Consider the following 19,950-nt stretch of genomic DNA (forward strand, 5'->3'; position numbering starts at 1 on the left):
CAGGAGTAACAGAGTTTAGTGTAGTCAATATTTATCCATATTTAAATATATCATTGTTGCTTACAGCAGAATTATATCAGTAACAAGCCGACAACAACAATGACAATACTGGTCACTTCTTGTGTTGTTCAAAGACTCAAAAACTAAAATAGTCAAAGTGGTATTTTATTTTGAAGTTGCTAACAGGAAGTAAAATGTTTACGTCCATTACTTGACGCTGCAACAAACTAGAAGCAGCAGCAGTACAAGGTTGATCGACACATTTTGTCTTTCCTCCCGAGTGTTTACTGTGTGCCTTTGGTGTGGACATACGGACTGTGTTCGGTTCAGGACGACAGGTGAGTTTAAACATTTTTCTTGTTAAAGGTGAAATGTGACGCAGTTTGGGTTGAAGCGTCTCCGTGTTGTGTAAGTTACTGATAACTTTTCAGTGTTTGTCCCTGGACAGGCCCACCTGAGGAAAGTGAAACTGAAATGTAACGATGACGAATGAAAAATAACATTGTTAACAGAGCTAAAGTGTGAGCGGTGGCTTTGGCGTATCATTTATCTCAAAGTCACACCTGTTTACATCTTTTTACTGCCTCTAGGAAGTCATACTTTTACCTTTTTATTTGTTGTATTTCTTACCACAAAAACCTGCAAAGTGGTTGTTTTGTGACAGCCTTTAAGTAACTCGTTAAATAAGGCCAGGAGCAGACCACAGTATGTTTTGAATACTGCTGTCTCACCAAGTAAATGTAATCAAATTACCATGTGATCAGCTGATAAGGTAATTCCGTTTCTGTGTGTGTTGTTTCCTGCTGAAGCGCGATCAAGCTGTGAGTCAGGCAGTGACGTCACCAGGGAGTTTTCTGAACGTGTTATTGACAATCATGATGGAAACAATGACGTTTCTCCTGATTAAAGATATCATCGTAAATACATAATTATTCAAATAATTCTAAATAGCAACACAAATACAGTAGGCCTACGGAAAACAATGCTTTGGTTGTTTTGAAGAATTGTATAATCTTCCAGTTTGTCCTGCAGAGTGAGCTCTCACTCCATAGTTTGCATGATTCCCTGCATTGTCTGTATTCACATGTAGAAGAGCAGCAGCTTGAGTATGTGTTACAGTGATGAGAGATTCAATCAATCCATTTTTATTTGTATAGCATCAACTCATAACAAGTGTTATCTCGAGACACTTCACATCCTATGGTTGAAACACGGGACTGAATCAAAAGCAGCTGAAACAGCTTCCTTAAATCTAGCTACAGCACTATCAGATAAACTTCTTAAGCAGAGATAATTCTGGCAGGACAAAGTCAAAAGTAATAAGGAAATGGTCTGATAGAAGAGGATTTTCTATGAAAACTGTAAGGTTTTGGATTTAAATGCCATACGCTAAAACAAGATCCAGGGTGTGGTTGAAACGATGAGTAGGTTCGTTTACACCCTGGGTGAAACCAATAGAGTCTAATAGTGACATGAAAGCTGTGCTCAGGCTATCATTTTCAACATCCACATGGATATTGAAGTCACCTACAACAATTATTCTATCACTGCTAAGGACTACATTTGATAAAAAATTATGATAAAAATTCAGAATATGGGCCAGGAGGGCGGTAAACTACAACAACTAGAACTGACTGAAAGGTTCTTGAGACTGGATGTGAAAGACTAAGAACAAGGCTTTCAAAAGAAGAAAAGTTCACCCTTTGGTCGAGGGTTAACTAGGAGACTGGAATTAAAAATAGCTGCTACTCCACCACCTCGTCCAGTGTCTCGAGGTATATGAGTATTAAAATGACTTGGAGGAGTGGATTCATTCAAACTAACATATTCATCTCGACACAGCCAGGTTTCAGTTAAAGTAAATCAATATGCTGATCTGATATCAGATCATTCACTACAAGAGATTTGGATGCTAAGGACCTAATGTTCAAAAGTCTGCAGTGAATTTTCAGATTTTTTTTTGCAAAATTGTATTCGTAGTTTTGATTCTAATGAGATTTTGACGATTTACGCCGTTTTTTCTACGTTTGGATGACTTATAAAAACGGGTCTGGTCCGGGGGACAGACACAGTACCTATAGTATAACTACAGTTAGATATTGATTATGTTCATGCTTTTTTAAAGACAGGGTTTAATGGGTGCAAAATCAGTGGGGGAAAAAAAATCAACAATATTTCCAACTTTTTCAGTTGGTAAGTGATTGTTTTATCAGCATAAAGTCAGGGTCCATGTCAGTCTCCATATTGGTCAAGTTATAGAGTAAACCTTGGTGTGTGTATCAGTTTACAGAGATGAATCATAATTCCAATTCATCAAACAGTAGTTTTGTTTGTGGTCTATCCACTTATCTCATTTGACATCCATTTTTTTCCTGTTTCTAAGTAATGAGCGGTGTAGACAGAATGACTGAGCATATTGGTAATATGGTCTTTCACTTTCTGTCTCTTCTTCCTCTCAGCGTCATGGCGTCTAGAGGCCCCATGATGAACGGCGACATCTCTCGCTCTACCGGACAGTTCGGCACCCTGGAGGAAACGCTGCAGCAGATGAACATCCTCATCCAGGAGAACCGAGACCTCAAAGGTGAGAGTAGAGACGTGTCTGAATGAAATATTTAGGACTCGAGCTTTTGATTTGTTGTTACCGCTTTATTAAACTAGTAAAGATAATCCTCTTATCAGACCTGTGTGAGTGTCTCAGGTTAAAGTTCAGTAGATGTCGTGATCCTGAGGGAGGAGTTTCAGAGTTGACAGCCATAGAAAAAGGTCACGATTCAAAGGTCCTTAGCTTGAACATTGTGCCGTTATTCAATTGTCTGCCATTAGAGGCTTTGCGTCAGACCAACCTGACCATGAAGGAGCGATTCGAGGGTCTGTCTGCTTGGCGAGAGAAGCAGCGGGAGGAACGGGGCTTCCTGGAGAACCGGCTGGAAGAGGCTCGAGTCCGCGTGGATGCACTGACCCTCCAAAACCAGGAACTGAAAAAGAGGCTGGGGGAGGAGGGGTCGACAGAGGGAGGCTTACTGGTAAGGACGCAACACTTACCATTTATTGTATTTATTATTTTCCAGGTAAGAGAAGCTTAGAGTCTATGTTAACACATAATACAGTGGTACTCCAATACTCTGTGTGATGTCATCTCTAGGCAACGTCATCCAATAAGAGCGCTGAGCTGGATGCGCTGTATGCCCAGGTTGCTCGCCTGCAGGCAGAGAAGAACGACCTGGTGGCCATGAACTCTGAGCTGCAGCTGAAGGCTGAACAGGACGAAGAATCCTTCATCACGGTCATGGTAAAAAGCGACACACATATGCCTAAATGGAAATAACTACTGCACATTGGAATCAAAGAAACACAGTTTAATGGAAGAATGTGCAACATTTGACACATGAATATAACAGAGTCTGAGTCACGACTGTCAACAGTGAGTGAGAAGCGTGAGTCCTGCTGGCCGTGTTGTTGTCAGAGCTGTGTTTACATCATGTTTACATCATGTTTACATGGACGGGACGGCAAAATGTGTACAAAAGCTGTTTTAGTCGAGGACTAGAGAAAAGAAGAATAAGACAGCCTGCTCACTGCTTATTTAGATGTCACTTGTTTAGATCACGGTCATTCTGTGTGAATTTATGTGCAATGTGAAGCTACGAGCTAACCAAAGTGTGCTAACATTAGCATGCTAACACAACAATGCAGGACACGGGCAAATGCAGCCCGAGCAAAGGATGGTATTGTCCGCCGCTTGTGCTTAATGGTGCTTAATTATGGTGCGTTCCATTTGAGAACTCCTTCGTTCAAATGCGAGTGGAGAGGGGTTTGGAGGAGAGCGGAGGCTTCAGAATAGAGGAGGTGTCTGTTTTGGTTTCATGCTGGTGCTCTAGGGCGACATCTACTGGATCAAAAAGTCGCACATTCTTCCTTTAATTGTGTATAAATCATATACTCAGGATTCCCACAGTTCCTTCATTAAAATGTCTTAAAAAGTATTAGTTTGACTTGTCACAGGTCTTACATTGTAGACGGCGCTTTTATTTGTTATTTATTATTTTTGTGAATTTGCTAGTTCACTTAGCAATTGATTGCATACATGCTAGTGTATCAGAGAATGAAAGAGAGAAGGAGGAGAAGAACTCGGGGGAATGCAAGTTCAAGGAAATGTATCTTCAGGAAGACAAATGAAGGAAATGGTTGATGGGGACAAACACAGATAATGAAGCGCCTTGTAACAGATGCAAAAAAAAAAAAAAAGCATTTACATTTGGGAGAAAGGAAGTCAACATGATATCTGGTGCAAACTTGGTATTCATTGTCCTTTTGTGTGGTTCTTAAATGTGACTTTAAAAAACGTGTGCAGCGACCCCGCTCATAATGATTGAGTAGAGATAGAGAACCAGAGGCGGGATCTGTAATTGTGCATTTTGTCTTCCATAGGGAAGCGATGTGGCTGCCATAGGTGATCTGTCTGGTTCAGAACTCAGAAGATGTCCAGAGCTGAACATGACGACCTCCCGGCTGGACAGCGAGGAGCAGACTGTCAGCCAGCTTCTCCAGTCACTGAGGAACGAGACACAGCGAGCTGAGAGGCTGCAGGCTGAGCTGCAGACCTCTGCTGCAAGGTTAGGATGGTCTTTTTTTTTTTGGGGATGCAGCAATCTTAAGGCTGCTATCTTAAGCCCCTAAAGCCAGCGGGAGGGGGTCTCAGGATGTAAAAAAAAAAAGAAGCAGCAGAAGTTGAATGTATACACAAGTTTGTATGCATGTGTGAAAAAAAGTCAATGTGTTTTCTCATTAGTGATATTGTTTTTTTTTTTTGGGCTCTGTGGTTCTGTCACTTGAGTTTGATCTTATCCCACCTCAGAAAAAAACTTTTCTTTTGCTCGAGTGCTTTCCTAACATTTTCTGAAACAAATTATCCGACAGAATAAACCAGCTCATGGAGCAGAAGAGAAATGTAAAGGACTCAACAAAGACCACCCAAACAGAGACCAAGGAGGATTCTGGGAAAGAGGTACAGGCTTTCTACTCAATGGTGAAAGAACCTAAACTACCAATTAACGATCTGTGTGGAGAAATAACAACGTACATCTGATTACTTTCTTATATTTCGGTGTTAGATCTTGTGATAAGTTCTTGAATTATTGTAGGAGACCTCATGTAGATATTATTTTATCTGTCTAGAGCAGGTTTCATAATCTACATTTGTCCCAGGGCCAGCTCTTTTCTTGACAGACACTGTGGGGGGCCGGGCTTTGAAATATGCTTCTACATAAGCCTGACAGCTGTCAAGCCCGATGTGAAGAAAGTTGGTTTCAAAGGGGAAATATAATCTCTCCCATTAACCTGCTGCGAGTATTTCAGCCCTGTGCTTTTATAGTTGTTTATTCTTTAATCACCAGAGATGATTTGTATTCTTGGAAGAACCAAAGCCGGCAGTCGTCCTCTGATGTTTGTCGTGTTTAGTTTCCTCATGGTAACGTCTGTGTGTCATTATTCAAATATTTCAGGCTGCTTCTGAGGTGGAGAATCTGAGGTCTCAGATGATGGCGCTGTTCAAAGAGCTGCAGCAGGCCCAGAGCAAGCTGGATGAAGCAGAAGGCATGAAGAAGAACCTGCAGGACAGGTTAGGCCCCCCATGGCGGGAAATCCTTGATCTCGATGCGAGCGCAAAATGTTTCTCCTTTTTGACGTACATGTTCTGATGCTTAATCTGAACATGTTTATTCTGTATATTCTGCTTTCTATGTGCGTGTAGATGTCGGGAGGTGGAGCAGGACGTGGTCACTCTGAAGGCCCAGCTGGTTGAGAAACAGGCGGTTCAGTCGGAGAACAACCGGCTAAAGCTGCAGCTGGACAGCATGCAGGCCGAGAACCAGATGGAGCAGAGGAAGGCCGGGGAGGAGAGGTCAGACACAACACGTATATAAAGACTTTCATTGTCGATGTGTTTATTTCCACTTGGGCTTAATAATCTTGTAAGGGAGGCACGCCCCATGTACGGAAGATGTAGTCTTCCAAGCGGGCGGCCCAGGTTCAAATCCGACCTGTGGCTCCTTTCCCGCATGTCATTCCAAACTCTCTGTCTCCCTGATTTCCAAATATATCCACTGTCCTATCTCTACAATAAAGGCACAAAAGAAACAGCCCAAAAATAAATCTTTAAAAAAAAACAAAAAAACTTGTGAGTTCGAGGAATATCCTGATAATAATCGTGTTCAATATCAACAGAAATGTTACAACAATCCAATTATTTTTAAATAGCTTTTTGAATATGAAAGATACACCTTAAAATGTAGCAGAAAAGCATTTTATCGACATTGGAAACCCTGAGTTATCTGTCACTCTTAAGCAAATAGCTTGTATTCAAACGTGCTCACTGAGTAAACAGTAGCCACTTCAATCTTCCAATACAGGAACAACCTGGCTCAACTGAAGGATGCCTACACCAAGCTGTTTGAAGACTACAATGAACTCAAAGAGGAGAAGAAGAAAAGAGAGGTAAAATAACCAAAATCACTGAACCCAGTGCAGCTATGAAGTTTCAAATGCACAAGAAGTGAGAGGCAGGCGTGTTTGATTGTCGCCCTCTGGTCCCTGCAGTCTCAGCTGGTGCAGAAGGAGGTGATGGAGGAGCTGCAGGAGCGGCTCACTGCTGCAGAAGAGGCCCTGGCTTCTAAACAGACCCACATTGACAAGATGAAGCAGGAGATCTTCCAGAAGGAGAAGGATCTGGAGACCATATCCGTCTTCCAGGCTCAGGTCAGACAGTGTCTAAAATGTTTGTCACCCTCACATCTCGTTCTTTAGTTTTTGTGATAGTGTGTATTTATTACGCAGGACTTTGAGTTTTTTTTTTATGAGAATTGTGCTACAAATAAAATCTATGATTATTATAAACTATTTTGGACACGTGGCTTTGTTTAGTCTCGTCATTCTTTTGCTTGTACGCTCTATGCAGGCAGAGGTCTACTCCTCAGACTTCTATGCAGAGCGAGCAGCGAGGGAGAAACTCCATGAAGAGAGGGAGCGTCTGGCTGCGCAGCTGGAGTACGTAAAGAAGCAGAACGCCCATCTGCAGGACGAGATAGAGTCACTGGGCCGGTAAAGATTCAGAGTATTCTTTAAAAACCTGTAGTTCAGTTCAGTTGGACCAGAACAAGGGGGGGGGGGGGGCAGTATTTAATATCTGCTCTTTTAAGATCACAAAATCCTGTGGTTCTTCTTCTTTGCTTTCCCTTTAAACAAACTGGAAACATTCTACAGGATGGACTGTGAAGATTAAATGTTAGCACAACTTCTAACTGTCATGAACCCGTTATCAGTGGAGTCCCAGTTCTCATTTCCTTTCTTGTAACAATATTTCTTCTGGTTCTCTGCAGGCAAACCCTGAACGAGATGCAGCTGAGACATGGGGGAGGAAATGCACATGGAGCCGGGGCGAGTCTGGTCGGAAGAGGTAACTCTTAATCTGTTTTAGAAACCGCCTACTACATGCTGCTGCTGAACGTAGTATGCAGTGTGTACTTAGTAGTATCTAGTATGACTGCCAGTCGTTGGTTATTTTGCAGTGTGCCAGGCTAAACTGGTTTCCAGTCAAGGAATGTGGAAGTAAACAACAGCTGATGGAAAACGTTGCTCTCCGTCATTTTGATCACTGACCTGGCGCTTTGCATTGTGGGATACAGTATGCGGGAAGACTGGTCTGATGCATACTGTGAATTTTTCCCGAATCAGCATATTCGGGTATTTTTGGCATACTGCGGATCTCGCATTTGCTTGCATACCGTTTTTGGCCAAATCAGTATACGACTAGTTTAGTAGGCGCTTTGAAAACATCTTTTTGTTGTTGTTTGCCCTGAGTGTAGACTTGTAGGCACACTTCCATTTTTTTGGCATGAATGTAATGCCTTCTACCTGAATTAAAGCTTTAAAAAAAGTGTCTTCCTTTTGGGGAATAAGCTTTAGTGTTTTCTTATGTAGTTAGACGAGTAGATTGATACGTTAGCCTAGCATAAAGGCTGGAAATAGGGAAAACACCTCACTGAAACAACTAGCCAGGGCTGGCTGAAGAATATTTCCAGATCATAACTATCTGCAAAAAAAAACTAATTTATTTCTGTTCTCTATTTTAATTATTATGAAGTTTCTGTTTGCATTTTGAGTTTGGAAATGTAACAATTCCTCTTCATCCCAGGTCTTTACGCTAAAATAAGCTAAGCTAACTGACTGCAGACCTCATATTCCTATTGTTGAGCATACATGAGAGTGGTATCAATGCTACAACTAACTAACTAGCTAATAAGCATAATTCCAAATAACAATCCATTCCTTTAACCAGCTTTTAACGATGTTGAAAATGATTGGTGGAACTCTTTTGGCCAAGCAGTTTTTTCAGTTTGTGATCATTGTCTCTGACTCTCAGGTACCGACTGGCAGCATCAGGGGAATATTCCAGAACACGCCTGCCCCAAGTGCAATGAAATCCTGCCAGACCTGGACTCCCTGCAAATCCACATCATGGACTGTATAAACTAAACATCCATTACGACAAGCATCTACGTTAACAGCAGCTAGATTTGCACCATAATCTGCGTCTTCCTCTGCTTGTACCTGTACCTCTGCTCGCATCCTGAGACAACTCTCCACTGCTCCATGGGGGACCTCTGTGAAACTCGTCCAAGGACGGGAACACTGAGTTTTAAATATTTATTTGTAGGATTTGAAAGCTGTCCAGAGGGTTTATACACATCACAGTGCAGAATAGAAAAGATATTAGAGTACTCATCCTTTCTCACAGGTTTGACCCATGTTGTCTTGCACATATTTGGTTTTAGCTGAAATTCTTCCAAGGCAAAAAAAAAAGTCAGGGATATCAAACAGAAACTGCACCAACACTTTAATAAGATTTCAGTGTTACGTTGTCTTCCTGTCATGCACACACGTAAATTCAGTCTTTGCAAGTTCTATTTGTTTACCAAGTATTTAGTAGCTGGAGGCTTTTTTTAATATTTGAAGGGTTCCTTGTCAAATAGACATTTTTTCCCCCCTTTGGTTTAGGATATGTTCAATCATTATTGGGTTGTTTTTGTTGATGGGGGGAAAAGAAGCATGCACCATGTAGACACTTTAATATGAACAGACTTTTTATTTAGACTCTGCAGATGATACCTGGACATTAGAACACATTTTATATTAACTTGTTTAACAGCCTGTCGCTCTTCAGGGGAGCTTCAAGACCTGGCTGATTCTATAGTTTGGAGATGATCTAAGCATTTTAAGTCTATGTTGTAATTCTGTGAATGAAAATAAAAAAACAAAAATGACAGTCTTTGTCTCATAGTCAATGTATCAATGATCAGAATTATACCAGCACATACTCATGTTTTAGGTCTTGTAAAATCACGCACACAGTTTAAATGTCCCACTGAAGAGCTTTACATGTTTATATGTGACTTTAGTGACACCTGGTGGTATTGATCAATTAAACTGATTCACAATTACACATGTACTCCCATCCTACCCAGAAGTATGCAGGTGCGCACACACAGGCTTAACTAATGACATGACATTAAGTTCACAGGTATTAAGTTATAAATTGAAGAAAATGTATTGGAAGGGCGTTGTTGGTACATTATTCAGTTGCTTTTGACTTTAATTACCAATATTACCAATATACCAGTATATCACAGTATTGGGAGTAACTTTTGTGATGTCAGGATGATGTTGAATTCAACAATAAATCAGGGCATAGATGTATTTATCTTGTCACCCTGAAATAGTTCAGGTGCATCTTTTCTTAGGCTCTAAACAGACTCGGCTAAAAAGCGCCTGAAGTTAATTATTTATGTTAAGTTGGACACGGTTACAGAAATTTGTCAACTCGTGGAATTAATTCATAAAGTTAATTCACTCCAAAAACTTAATTTGCATATATCCACTGCAAAAGACGGTTCGTCCAGGGTACTTTTGAACAGGTAAAAACATTCACAGTGTCCACACTGCCCTCACTGTATCATTGCTTCTATAATTTAATTTCACATAAATTTTTTAATTGACTGATCAAAATTCATACATTTTGGTCGATAAGTCATTCTAATGTACTTTGGCACGGTAAAGATTGCCTACCTACAGTGAGTGCGCCCTTCTGTATTTTTTATTAAGGCAGCTCGTTGGGCACCTACAGGCACTTTGACAACACTGCGGGGTCCTTCGTTTAGCGCCAGTTTGGATTTTTCTCCCTCGCTCTGGGATCTTCCTGGAAAGACAAGTAAGACTTAATGTTTAAGTTTTACTCAACAAAGCCTTTGAATTATACATAGATACAGGTATATATTATTTAAATAAAATAAACAATATAATGCCGCATCGGAGGAAGCTGTAAAATCCACCAAAGTTACATTAAAGCTGGTAAAGGACACAAAGCTGTTACACTGGGTGAGTCTCCTTCACTTTAATAAATGTTCAAATAATCAGAGTAATCCATAAAACTGTCCCCGTATTGTTCAGTTTTAATATTCAATTTGTAAATAAGCATCATTCATATTTCCAGCTGTTGACATTAAAGTTTTAAGTTACTGTTCATGTGAAATGTTAAACGGAGTCTTTTTAAATGGACTACTTCCTGAACATGTAACTTTACTCTACAGCCACTTTACTCCTTTTTTAAACATTAAAATAGAAATGTTCTGTTCAGTATACACGCCGATGTGTTTTGCCTCTACAGTATTTCGATGCAAGAAAATATGAATTACACTTTGAGTCAGTTTTATATGACAGTCAGTTTTATATGACAGTCAGTACACACATTGTGGATCAGAATCAGAACTGAACCCTGTGCAATATGCATTCACACATCTGTATGTGCAATACAGCCATGTGCAATACAGCAGCACTTTAAAGTTACAGGCTCCACAGTACCTCTTCATTGTGTGCAATACTCCAGCACTGTGACACTTTACCTCCCTTAGCAGCACCTTAAGCACTTTAAACATTAATGTACAGTACATGTTGTTGTCTTGTCATTACTTGTTGTTTTGGTTGGTTTTATGTAACTTTGTTTACCTGTTTACCACCAACCTGCCAACGGACTACAGATGGAAATTAGCCTTTGATTATAATCTGTCATATTCACATGTTTATCTTCATTAATGTGCACTGTCTCTATTTTAAATTAATAAATAAACGACTTTATTAATCCCCAGGTTGAATTCAGTATTACAGTTGCTCTTACACACAATATAGCAGTACAAATATAGTTATAGAAATATGAATAAAATAAGGAATGTAAGTACTAAATAAAGAAATAAGATCAAGAAAGAGGGTTAAAGAAATACAGCTTTGTACTTGCTCTTAAAATCATATAATTTGTTCTATAATTTCAACAAACATATCTGTTTGGATGTGTGCTACTATCTCTCAGGGAAAAGATTTGTCAAATAATTCTTTCTTTCTTTCCACAGAATAATATAATAATTTCACTCCTTGTGGGTCACCAGGCGATCTGAAATCAGCTGCAAAGTTAACATCTCAAAAATGGACAGTAAGTTTTGTGTTTTTACTAATAAATTCAGTATGTACTTTTAAAAATTAGGTTTGCAAATACGTAATCGTCCATCTCCTCCCTCCAGGTGAGGATGACCTGGACGTTTTGACAGCGCTGCTGGCTGAGAGCGAAGGTGTCACAGACGACCAGGAGCAGGACGACGACTTGGACGGCCTGTTTGATGATGACAACAACGAAGGGGAAGAGTACAAAGAGGGCGCAGAGGAAGGGAGCGATTTGGGGGAAGGTGACTCGGTGTCTGAGCTCTTTGGAGACGTCGACGACATTGAAAATGAAGTCGCTAAAGAGAAGGAGAGTGAAGGGGGAAAGTGTGAGAGCCTGGACAGGTCTACGGAGGACCTACAAGGTTTGTGATGACGCAGTCTGCGCTAACCTTTTGTTATATCAGCCTGACGTGTTGGGTGTGTGTTTACCTCTGCAGTTTATTTCTTCCTTTCTCAGGCGAGCTGAAGCGCATGCAGGAGCAGATGCAGCGGTTGCAGCAGCAGCTTGAAGCGAGCCAGAAGAGTTCGTCTGTCAGTCCAGTCACTAAAAAGGGGAGTTCTGCGAGTCCTAAACCAGTGACCCCCAATTTAAAAAACTCCAAACTGGCTCAGACCAAACCAGCGACGTCCACACAGAAGACAAAAACACAAGCAGGTACGTTTGGTTTCTTCGTAGCATGGAAACATTTGGAATTAAATTATAAATATTAATAATTATTATCAGTAATTGATTAGTATGGAAAGAAGAAAACAGAGTGTGGATTTATACTTTTGGTTCCAGACGGTTACCCCTTTTCAGATTTCTAAAACCACAAGATTTACAATTCCTAGAAATAAAAAAGATCAACCAAGCAAAGTGTTTTTTTTAAAGTTAGCTTAGAGCAAGCGGCCACAACAGCCAATAAGAAACCAGTAATAGGAATGTCTTTGATACATCCTTTAGTGCTTTATGAGGTATCTGTGATCGACAACTGTTTTGTAGTATAAAGAATATGGACTGGGTCGTTTTAGCTTTGAGTGCCTGTCAAAGATAGAAAATGCCAACAATGAGTGTGTTCCCATACTCTCGTCTGTGTATCTGTGTAAAAGAAAGTGGTAAGTTGATTGATCTTTGGTTTCCCTCGTCTTCGTTGTGACAGCAGCAGCATCTTCATCCCCTCCAGAAAGAGAAGCAGGACTGAAGCTCCACGAGTCCTCTGACTTTCTAGACCAGCTTAGTAATGCTGACTCCTTCAAACGCAAACCCAGGGTGGCTCACACTGCCAAGCTCAGCACGTCACCAGGTAGGACTTACACTCACGCAGTCTTAACGACATTAAGAGAACTGTCTACAAAGGTATGAGCGTGTTATCTTCTCTGGTTCTCTCACCAGAAGAGAGAGGGCCTCTGGTGGAGATCAAGATCGGCAGCTCCTTCCAGCCAGTAGAGGGCACCAGCAAGGTCACGAACCCTCTGCGTTCACCTCCCGCCTCCCAGAGCAGAGCTTCTCCGGCTGCTTCGGCAGGACAGCATTCCTCTCTTCCTCCTCTTCCTAAAGACGTAGCTGTGGAGAAATACTCAGGACTGCGGCTCAGGTGAAAACACTGAACTAAAAGAAACACTGACGGATCAGTTGATGAAAATCAGCTGAAAGCCGATTTAGGCTTTTCTGTCTGACTTTGGGTTCTTTTGGTGTTTCAGAAAACCCCGGGTTTCCTCCAGTGAGATGGACCGTAAGATGGCTGACCGCCGTCTTATACGCCTGTCACAGGTGCCGGAGCGCCTGACTCGAGAGAAGCTGGAGGACAGTGACTGGGTGACGTTTGCAGTGCTGGTCAACAAGGTCACGCCGCAAAGCAGCAGCAGTGTAAGTGTCTGCGCCAACCTCCAAAATGAAAGACTTAGAAAACTTGATTTATCCCAGGGGGCAATTCAGTCCCACAGTCCACCCAGACCATGCACACATTTACAAACAAACAAACAAACAAACAAACAAACAAACAGGTGGAGTATGTCAGAGACAGCAAACCGTTTCAGTACTTTAGAAAGATGAGCGCTGGCACCCTCATGTGGTCCCTTTGGGTAATGACACACACAAGGCCCAGGACACTCTCAATAATATAACGATTAAGGCCGTGTTCACATTGCAGCGCATGACATCCTCCTCAATAGAGAGTCTCAGGGAGCGATACGCAACCTGATCGAGGAGCGCCGCTGTACTGACCTGTTCCCAGATGGACTCCTTTTTATGTGTGTTGCTGTATCGTTTGTGACTCATGTCAGATCACTCGGTGTAGTGTGAAACGGCAATCACAAGCTGTTCAAACGGTACTTTCCCGTTATCCATCTTGTGGGGGTGTCTGCTTGGGCACGGGTGACTACGGGGAAGTCGGTTACGAGGGAAGGCACGCGCGCACCTACTCGACTCGCCGTGATTGGTCAGCTGTCAGAAAGGCGCTTGATGTCACACAGCGCTTTTCTGAAAAGTTAAAACAATTCAACGCTTTTTAAAAAGGCGTCATCCTTTTTCCTTTTCCCATAGGGTTGTATGGAGAAAAGGCGCTGGCAGTTTTTAAAAAAAAAAAAGCAGTCAGGTGTGAACACGGCCTAATACGTCTTCAAAGAAAATCTTTACATGCTTTTGCATCAAGCCCTCATCATTCAAGTTGCCGAGCCGAAAATATTTGTTATGGTTTTAATTCCTCTTCCCATAACCTATGATGTCATGCTTTTGATTTATTTGCCTCCCTCCAAAAGGATTCGCTTTTGCTGCTGTTTTTCTGTTTGTCTATTTAACCCTTTTCAAAGTGTGATTCAGCAACAGCGCCGTAATGACGCTCTGCCGTCCTTTCTTCTTTGTACATTCAGAATGATTTTGTGAATTCACATTGTGTTGTGGTGTTGGGGAATGATTTTTTTCCTCCACATGGAAGCTTAAAATCTTGATTGGTTTGATGAGAGTGATGAGGTTATAATATCTAAGTCATATTTTACAAACCTTCTGTTGCATCGGGAACGCCGTGCGCTCTCTTTCTCGTTTTTTTTTTTTAACCGAGCGCTTCCTCTCTGCAGGGCAAAACCTTCAGCATCTGGAAACTGAACGACCTCCACAACCTGGAGGTGTTTGTGTCTCTGCTCCTGTTCGGTGAAGTCCACAAAGAGCACTGGAAGACGGAGCCGGGCACCGTCATCGGCATCCTCAACCCCAACCCCATGAAGCAGAAAGAAGGATACGATGGGGTGAGCCAACAATCTCTTCATATATATAATCTGAACAGAGCTGGTTATTGCATGTGTTCATGTTAGGGTCAGAGAGATTAACGTGGGGGTCAAATGAGGTTGGGAGAAAGTTGAGTGTCAGTCGTGGTGAAGTGCTAACCCTGTGTGTTTTTTTTTTTATGTTGTAATTTGACTGGCTGGTTTGGATGTGAAGGTTTTCATCAATTAAAGTAGAAAACAGTCTGGTGGTGTCTGGTGGCTTAAAAATAGTTTGCCATGCCATGCTGACACCAGCGACCCAACTGAGACGTTAAAAGAGGAATGTGGCGAGGAAAGCCAAAGCTATGCCTAACTGCACACACACACACACACACACACACACACACACACACACACACACACACACACACACAGTTACCACCGACAGAGGGCACTTTTAGCCCTGAGTCTCTAATCTCAGAGTAAAGCAACAGTTTGGACACAACTCGCAGACTCTCTGTAGAACCTTTTCCACTGATTAGCGTAACCATACTGAGGTACTGCTAACCTGTTAGCACTGTAGTCGGTTACAGTTTTTGAGATTCTTGAACATTTTCAGACGTACCGGGTGAGAAGTGGGCGGGTGTTAGCTCTGAAATTTATAACGCAAGACATTTCAAACCAATAATAAAAACATACACGTACAGTATGTCCCGCCCAATCAAGAGCAACAATTTACTCCGCTCCTGCTCAGCCTTTTCATGCTTTTTTTGTGTGGCGTCCCCTGGCTGCACGCCCGCCGGTGAGGATGACTGCTTGTCTTGCGGTGGATTTGGAGAAACAGAGGGCCGTATGTTGTTGAACCTTGTCGGGGCGGAGTCGTGCAAAAAGGACTGCTCGTCCTTTCTCCCCAAAGACCGGGGTGAACTCAGTTTGGTCTGGATGGCTCTGGACTCTTGGGGCGACGTCCCGCCTCTTTGCACTTCAGCCTCCCCACTGAAAGCCTTTAGTTTGGCTAGAGTTGTGCCGCTGACCTCTGCTGGTCACTTGTGTTGAATTTAGGTTTTTTTTATTGTGTGGGTAATTTTGACATAACGAGGGGGGAAACGATGTTAAAAAGTGGCGCTGCTAGCTCGTTCAGCGAGGCTACATATCCCAGGATGCTTTGAGCAGCGAATGGAATAGTCCGAACACACAATGAATGGGAGCGATTTTGATTGACACGTGAGCTGCCACGCTGCACACAGTCCTGGGGAAATGCTCTAACCTGCAAAATCAGCTGTTTTTGAATGAATGAAAAGATGTTTGAGGATGCTTAATGATACATTCAATTTTGATATCACAAACAGATTTTTCAATATTTTGCCAGAGGCTTTAAAGTTTGTGTTGACTGCGTGCAGGTGAGCCTGACCGTGGATCACGCGCAGAAGGTTCTGCTGTTGGGTGAAGCTCAGGACTACGGGACCTGCAAGGCCGCCAAGAAGAACGGAGACCCCTGCTCTCAGATCGTCAACTTGGTGGGTTCATCGTCTCCTGCTGTGTGACCTTTTGTGTTTCTCCCAGCAACTCCGTCACACCTCAACGTTGTTTCTCTGCGCTTCACGTTTTAACAGTACGAGTGCCAGTACTGCCAGTATCACGTCAAGGCCCAGTATAAGAAGATGAGCTCGAAGCGGGCCGATCTGCAGTCGTCTTTTTCTGGGAAAGCTCCCAACAAAGTGAAGGGGAAGGCTGGCGGCGGCCTGAGAGAGCGGCTGTGTCAGGACGGATTCTACTACGGCGGTGTGTCCTCAGCCGCCTGCGCTGCGTCAATGTGAGTGATATGAAAATGTATTAGAGGTAATGAAAGCCCCTCGGTCTCAGTCTTACCGAATATATCCAGAAACTCCCGTAGCAGACAAAAGATCACACAAAGGTCACAACCTTTCTCCTCTCCATTTTGGATACTTTTGGAAATTCTATTTGCACTTTTCACAATGCGTTCTGAAATCAATTTGCACACACTAATTGCAGGGTACAGAGCCAGAAGCTGTGTGTGTGTGTGTGTGTGTGTGTGGGTGGGCAGAATCCAAGCCGTGTCAGTAACAGGTCTGTGTGTTTCAGAACGGCGTCCAAACCGAACAAACCGGGCCAGAAGACGTTGGACAAGATGTTTGTTAAGGGTTCGGCTCAGCACATCAAGAAGCTGGGTAAGGACTGATAGTTTATGTTTCACACACACCTGAAAAAAACCTGACATCACTAGAGTCCATGAAGGTTTCCAACGGTCCCTTTAATCGTGTTACACCTGCTATATGTCAGGTTTGTTTTACAAAATGTACTACAGGAAAGAAATGGTACAAAATGTTTCTTTTACTTGATCCTTAGGTCTATAAAAGGGAAATGGGGGTGCCTGTGGGCTAGTGGTCGGTCCTCTGGGCGGGCAGCCTGGGTTTGAGTCAAGAGGGCATGTCGTTCCCCACTCTCTCTCTCCCCTCTGTTCACTCTCTTATCTCTACAATAAAGACATTAAAAGCCCCAAAATAAGGGAAATAAAACTGCATGAGTTTCCCTAATGTTTAAAAAAAAAGATTCCTCTTTTTAAGTATTTTTTTTTGTTTTTGTGTTTGTTTGTTTTTTTCAGCTGTGCAGTCCGGTGAAGTCTCCGGTTGTTCGAGTGAGTTTAAGAGCCTGCTGTCGATGCCGACACCCGGAGCTCTGCAGCTGAAGAGGCACCTGACGCAGGGCGGCCAATCAGGTGCAAGATTTTGAAACGTCTGACGTACTTAAGCTAAATGAAATATTTGATTTGTTAATGTGCCCTCCCGTCTCATGGCTCATCCCTCATTGGATTCTAAGTATACATTTTACAGTAATCAATATTTAAAGTCCAAGTGCTGATGAACCGCCATCCATTCACTAAAACAATCAGTTCAGAAAAATGTGAGTCAGTCACTAAAGCTGTTTTCACATGATGCACTCCGGAAAAAATACTAGGGGTCAGACAGGAGAAACTCTGGGTTTACACAAGATATAGAAATGATTAAGAAGTTAAGAAATAGAAGAATAACATGTTGTTGTTCCTCAGGCCCTAAAGATGTGAGTGGAGCCCCGGTTCAGTCCATCACCGCCTCAGACCTGCTGAAGCAGCAGAAACAGATGCAGCGAGAGCTTCAGCAGACCCGCAAGCGCCGGGCAGAGGAGATCCAAAATAGAGTGCTGCAGAGCTCAGCAGGATCAAGACCCACACCAGCAGCATCATCATCATCATCATCATCATCATCATCCTCACATGGTAGAGGGGGTCTGCTGTCCCCCAAAGCAGCTTCTGAAGCCACCCGAAGCCCTGTGACTCCACACACACCCACACTAGGCCGGGGCTTTTCGGAGGGTGACGACATCCTCTTCTTTGAGAACAGTCCGCCGCCAGCGCCCGCCTCCAGCGCTCTCAGCCTATCAGCCGCCAAGCTGGCTGCTCTCAAAAGGCTGAGGAACAAAGGGAAGGGTCTGGAGAAAGAAGACCCGAATGCTGTGAAGAGGAAGAGGAGTAACGACAGCACGATCAACGCCCGGGTGGAGAAGAATCTCACCTCACCGAAGGGTGTGTTCACAGGACGGGAAGAAGAAAGATGTCACATGAGCATCTGATTTAACATCTTAAGACTTGTACTTAATGTGATGTCCTGTCCTTCTACTCACTGTGCAGGTGAATCCGGTCAAGAGGAGGAAGAACCAGCTCAGAAGAAAAAGCGAGAACAACTCGACTATGTGCAGTCGGATGAGTTTCAGAAGATCCTCAACGCCAAATCTCGTCACGGGGCCGTACTGCAGGCGGTATGACGCGTGGCCGTTTATATTACAGTTTTAGTTATTATTATTTTTCATTTATATTTTTAAGCAGGATCTAATTGTCTTAATAGTGTTTTCTTGCTATATTTTATTAATTATTTTTGATACATATTTTAAGAAAGATCTAATTCCTCCCTGTTCTTTTTGTTCTGCTTTATCTACATCATTGTGAAGTGTGTGTTATTAAAGGACGATGCATTCAATTTCCCTCCTCTCAGGCGGAGTACCAGCTGCAGGAGCGCTACTTTGATCCTCTGGTGAAGAAGGAGCAGATGGAGGAGAAGATGAAGGGCGTCAGGGAGATGAAGTGTCGAGCTGTCACCTGTAAAAAGGTATAAATGAGAGTGTTTGTGAAATGTGAGCACACTCGACTGTCTCTCAGTTAAACGCAGGAAGAGTAACCTGTTTTTTTTTTTCTCCCTTGCTTCCTTTCTTGCAGTGTAGTTACACCTACTTCAAGCCGGCTGATCGTTGCGTGGAGCAGAAGCATGACCTGCACTGGCACGACGCTATGAAGCGTTTCTTCAAATGTCCCTGTGGTCAGAGAGCCATCGCCTTGGATAGACTGCCCAACAAACACTGCAGGTCAGTCTCTCTCACCTCCTCACACATGTTTCATCTCCCCCCCCCCCCCCCCCCCCCAATGAATGTTTCCTTTATAAATAATGTTTATTATCCTTTTAGTAACTGCGGCCTGTTTAAATGGGAGCGTGACGGGATGCTGAAGGTAACATCTCTCTTTGAATCATTTAAAATGTTTATTAAAGTGTTGCTGCTGTGAAAAAAGGAACACAACTGACTTTTCTTTTTACGCTTTGCAGGAGAAGACCGGACCAAAGATCGGAGGAGAGCTCCTTCTGCCTCGAGGAGAAGAGCACGGGAGGTTCCTCAACAGCATGCAGTGACGACACCGACGCCATGTGGAGGGGGAAGCTGGGCAGTTTTTTTTAATTTAAGAGTCATTGTAGCTTTTTTACATCTGTGTGAATTATGTTTTTAAAGTGAGATGTTTTGATGTCGATTATGCAGATTTGAATATCTGGATATATTTGAAACAAGCTGATTAAAGAAGTCATTTACAACTATTCCATTTCTTTTCTTGTTTTATTGAGTTTTCTTGGATGCGTGTTCACATAGCAAATAAAAGTTGAACATTAATTCAAAGGTCAGTCAAAGCATTCAAGAGTAGAATTAATCATCAGTTTAAATGCAGCCCATTTAATTACTTCAGACAATTAGTGAAACCATCCCAAGTCCTGTGAAAGTCAATAGAGCACGAGTGATGATTTTTTTGATGAGAAAGTATACTACCTACTGGTATGCACGTCTTTCTTCTATCAGCATTATTGGCCTGGCATAACTTCCATCAAATAATCCTACCCACTCTTTCATGTGTATCCA

The 19,950-nt window shown here is 42.5% G+C and overlaps 2 protein-coding genes across 4 annotated transcripts; both read left to right on the forward strand.

The window, feature by feature from the left end:
• Positions 1 to 187: 187 nt before the first annotated feature.
• On the forward strand, positions 188 to 9,322 carry optn (optineurin). Its single transcript, XM_061029444.1, has 13 exons — positions 188 to 338; positions 2,460 to 2,584; positions 2,827 to 3,026; positions 3,146 to 3,292; positions 4,432 to 4,616; positions 4,921 to 5,008; positions 5,505 to 5,620; positions 5,753 to 5,902; positions 6,411 to 6,495; positions 6,598 to 6,756; positions 6,956 to 7,098; positions 7,377 to 7,453; positions 8,420 to 9,322. The coding sequence occupies exons 2-13, from the start codon at positions 2,464 to 2,466 to the stop codon at positions 8,530 to 8,532; spliced, it is 1,584 nt and encodes a 527-aa protein (XP_060885427.1). The 5' UTR covers positions 188 to 338; positions 2,460 to 2,463; the 3' UTR covers positions 8,533 to 9,322.
• Positions 9,323 to 10,204: 882 nt separating this feature from the next.
• On the forward strand, positions 10,205 to 19,634 carry mcm10 (minichromosome maintenance 10 replication initiation factor). 3 transcript variants are annotated; one of them, XM_061030056.1, is made up of 18 exons: positions 10,205 to 10,264; positions 11,457 to 11,536; positions 11,625 to 11,906; positions 12,002 to 12,199; positions 12,684 to 12,827; positions 12,917 to 13,118; positions 13,225 to 13,390; positions 14,596 to 14,763; positions 16,122 to 16,238; positions 16,335 to 16,534; positions 16,825 to 16,910; positions 17,345 to 17,458; positions 17,789 to 18,301; positions 18,407 to 18,534; positions 18,768 to 18,881; positions 18,989 to 19,134; positions 19,234 to 19,276; positions 19,371 to 19,634. In XM_061030056.1, the coding sequence occupies exons 2-18, from the start codon at positions 11,530 to 11,532 to the stop codon at positions 19,452 to 19,454; spliced, it is 2,712 nt and encodes a 903-aa protein (XP_060886039.1). In that variant the 5' UTR covers positions 10,205 to 10,264; positions 11,457 to 11,529; the 3' UTR covers positions 19,455 to 19,634. The 3 variants fall into 3 exon arrangements, with proteins under 3 accessions (XP_060886039.1, XP_060886038.1, XP_060886040.1); XM_061030055.1 differs by having other exon boundaries at positions 10,215 to 10,431; XM_061030057.1 differs by having other exon boundaries at positions 10,215 to 10,431; positions 12,687 to 12,827.
• The last annotated feature ends 316 nt before the right edge of the window (positions 19,635 to 19,950 follow it).

The sequence above is a fragment of the Labrus mixtus genome, chromosome 22 (assembly GCF_963584025.1).
Source record: "Labrus mixtus chromosome 22, fLabMix1.1, whole genome shotgun sequence".
NCBI classification, from domain to species: domain Eukaryota; kingdom Metazoa; phylum Chordata; class Actinopteri; order Labriformes; family Labridae; genus Labrus; species Labrus mixtus.

Bases quoted from the DNA above. Each gene is read 5' to 3' on its own strand.
- optn (XM_061029444.1), top strand. From the start codon at position 2,464: ATGGCGTCTAGAGGCCCCATGATGAACGGCGACATCTCTCGCTCTACC. The intron at 2,585-2,826 runs GTGAGAGTAGAG...GTCTGCCATTAG, and splicing joins GGAGAACCGAGACCTCAAAG to AGGCTTTGCGTCAGACCAAC. The intron at 4,617-4,920 runs GTTAGGATGGTC...ATTATCCGACAG, and splicing joins CTGCAGACCTCTGCTGCAAG to AATAAACCAGCTCATGGAGC.
- mcm10 (XM_061030056.1), top strand. The intron at 16,239-16,334 runs GTGGGTTCATCG...ACGTTTTAACAG, and splicing joins GCTCTCAGATCGTCAACTTG to TACGAGTGCCAGTACTGCCA. The intron at 19,277-19,370 runs GTAACATCTCTC...TACGCTTTGCAG, and splicing joins AGCGTGACGGGATGCTGAAG to GAGAAGACCGGACCAAAGAT.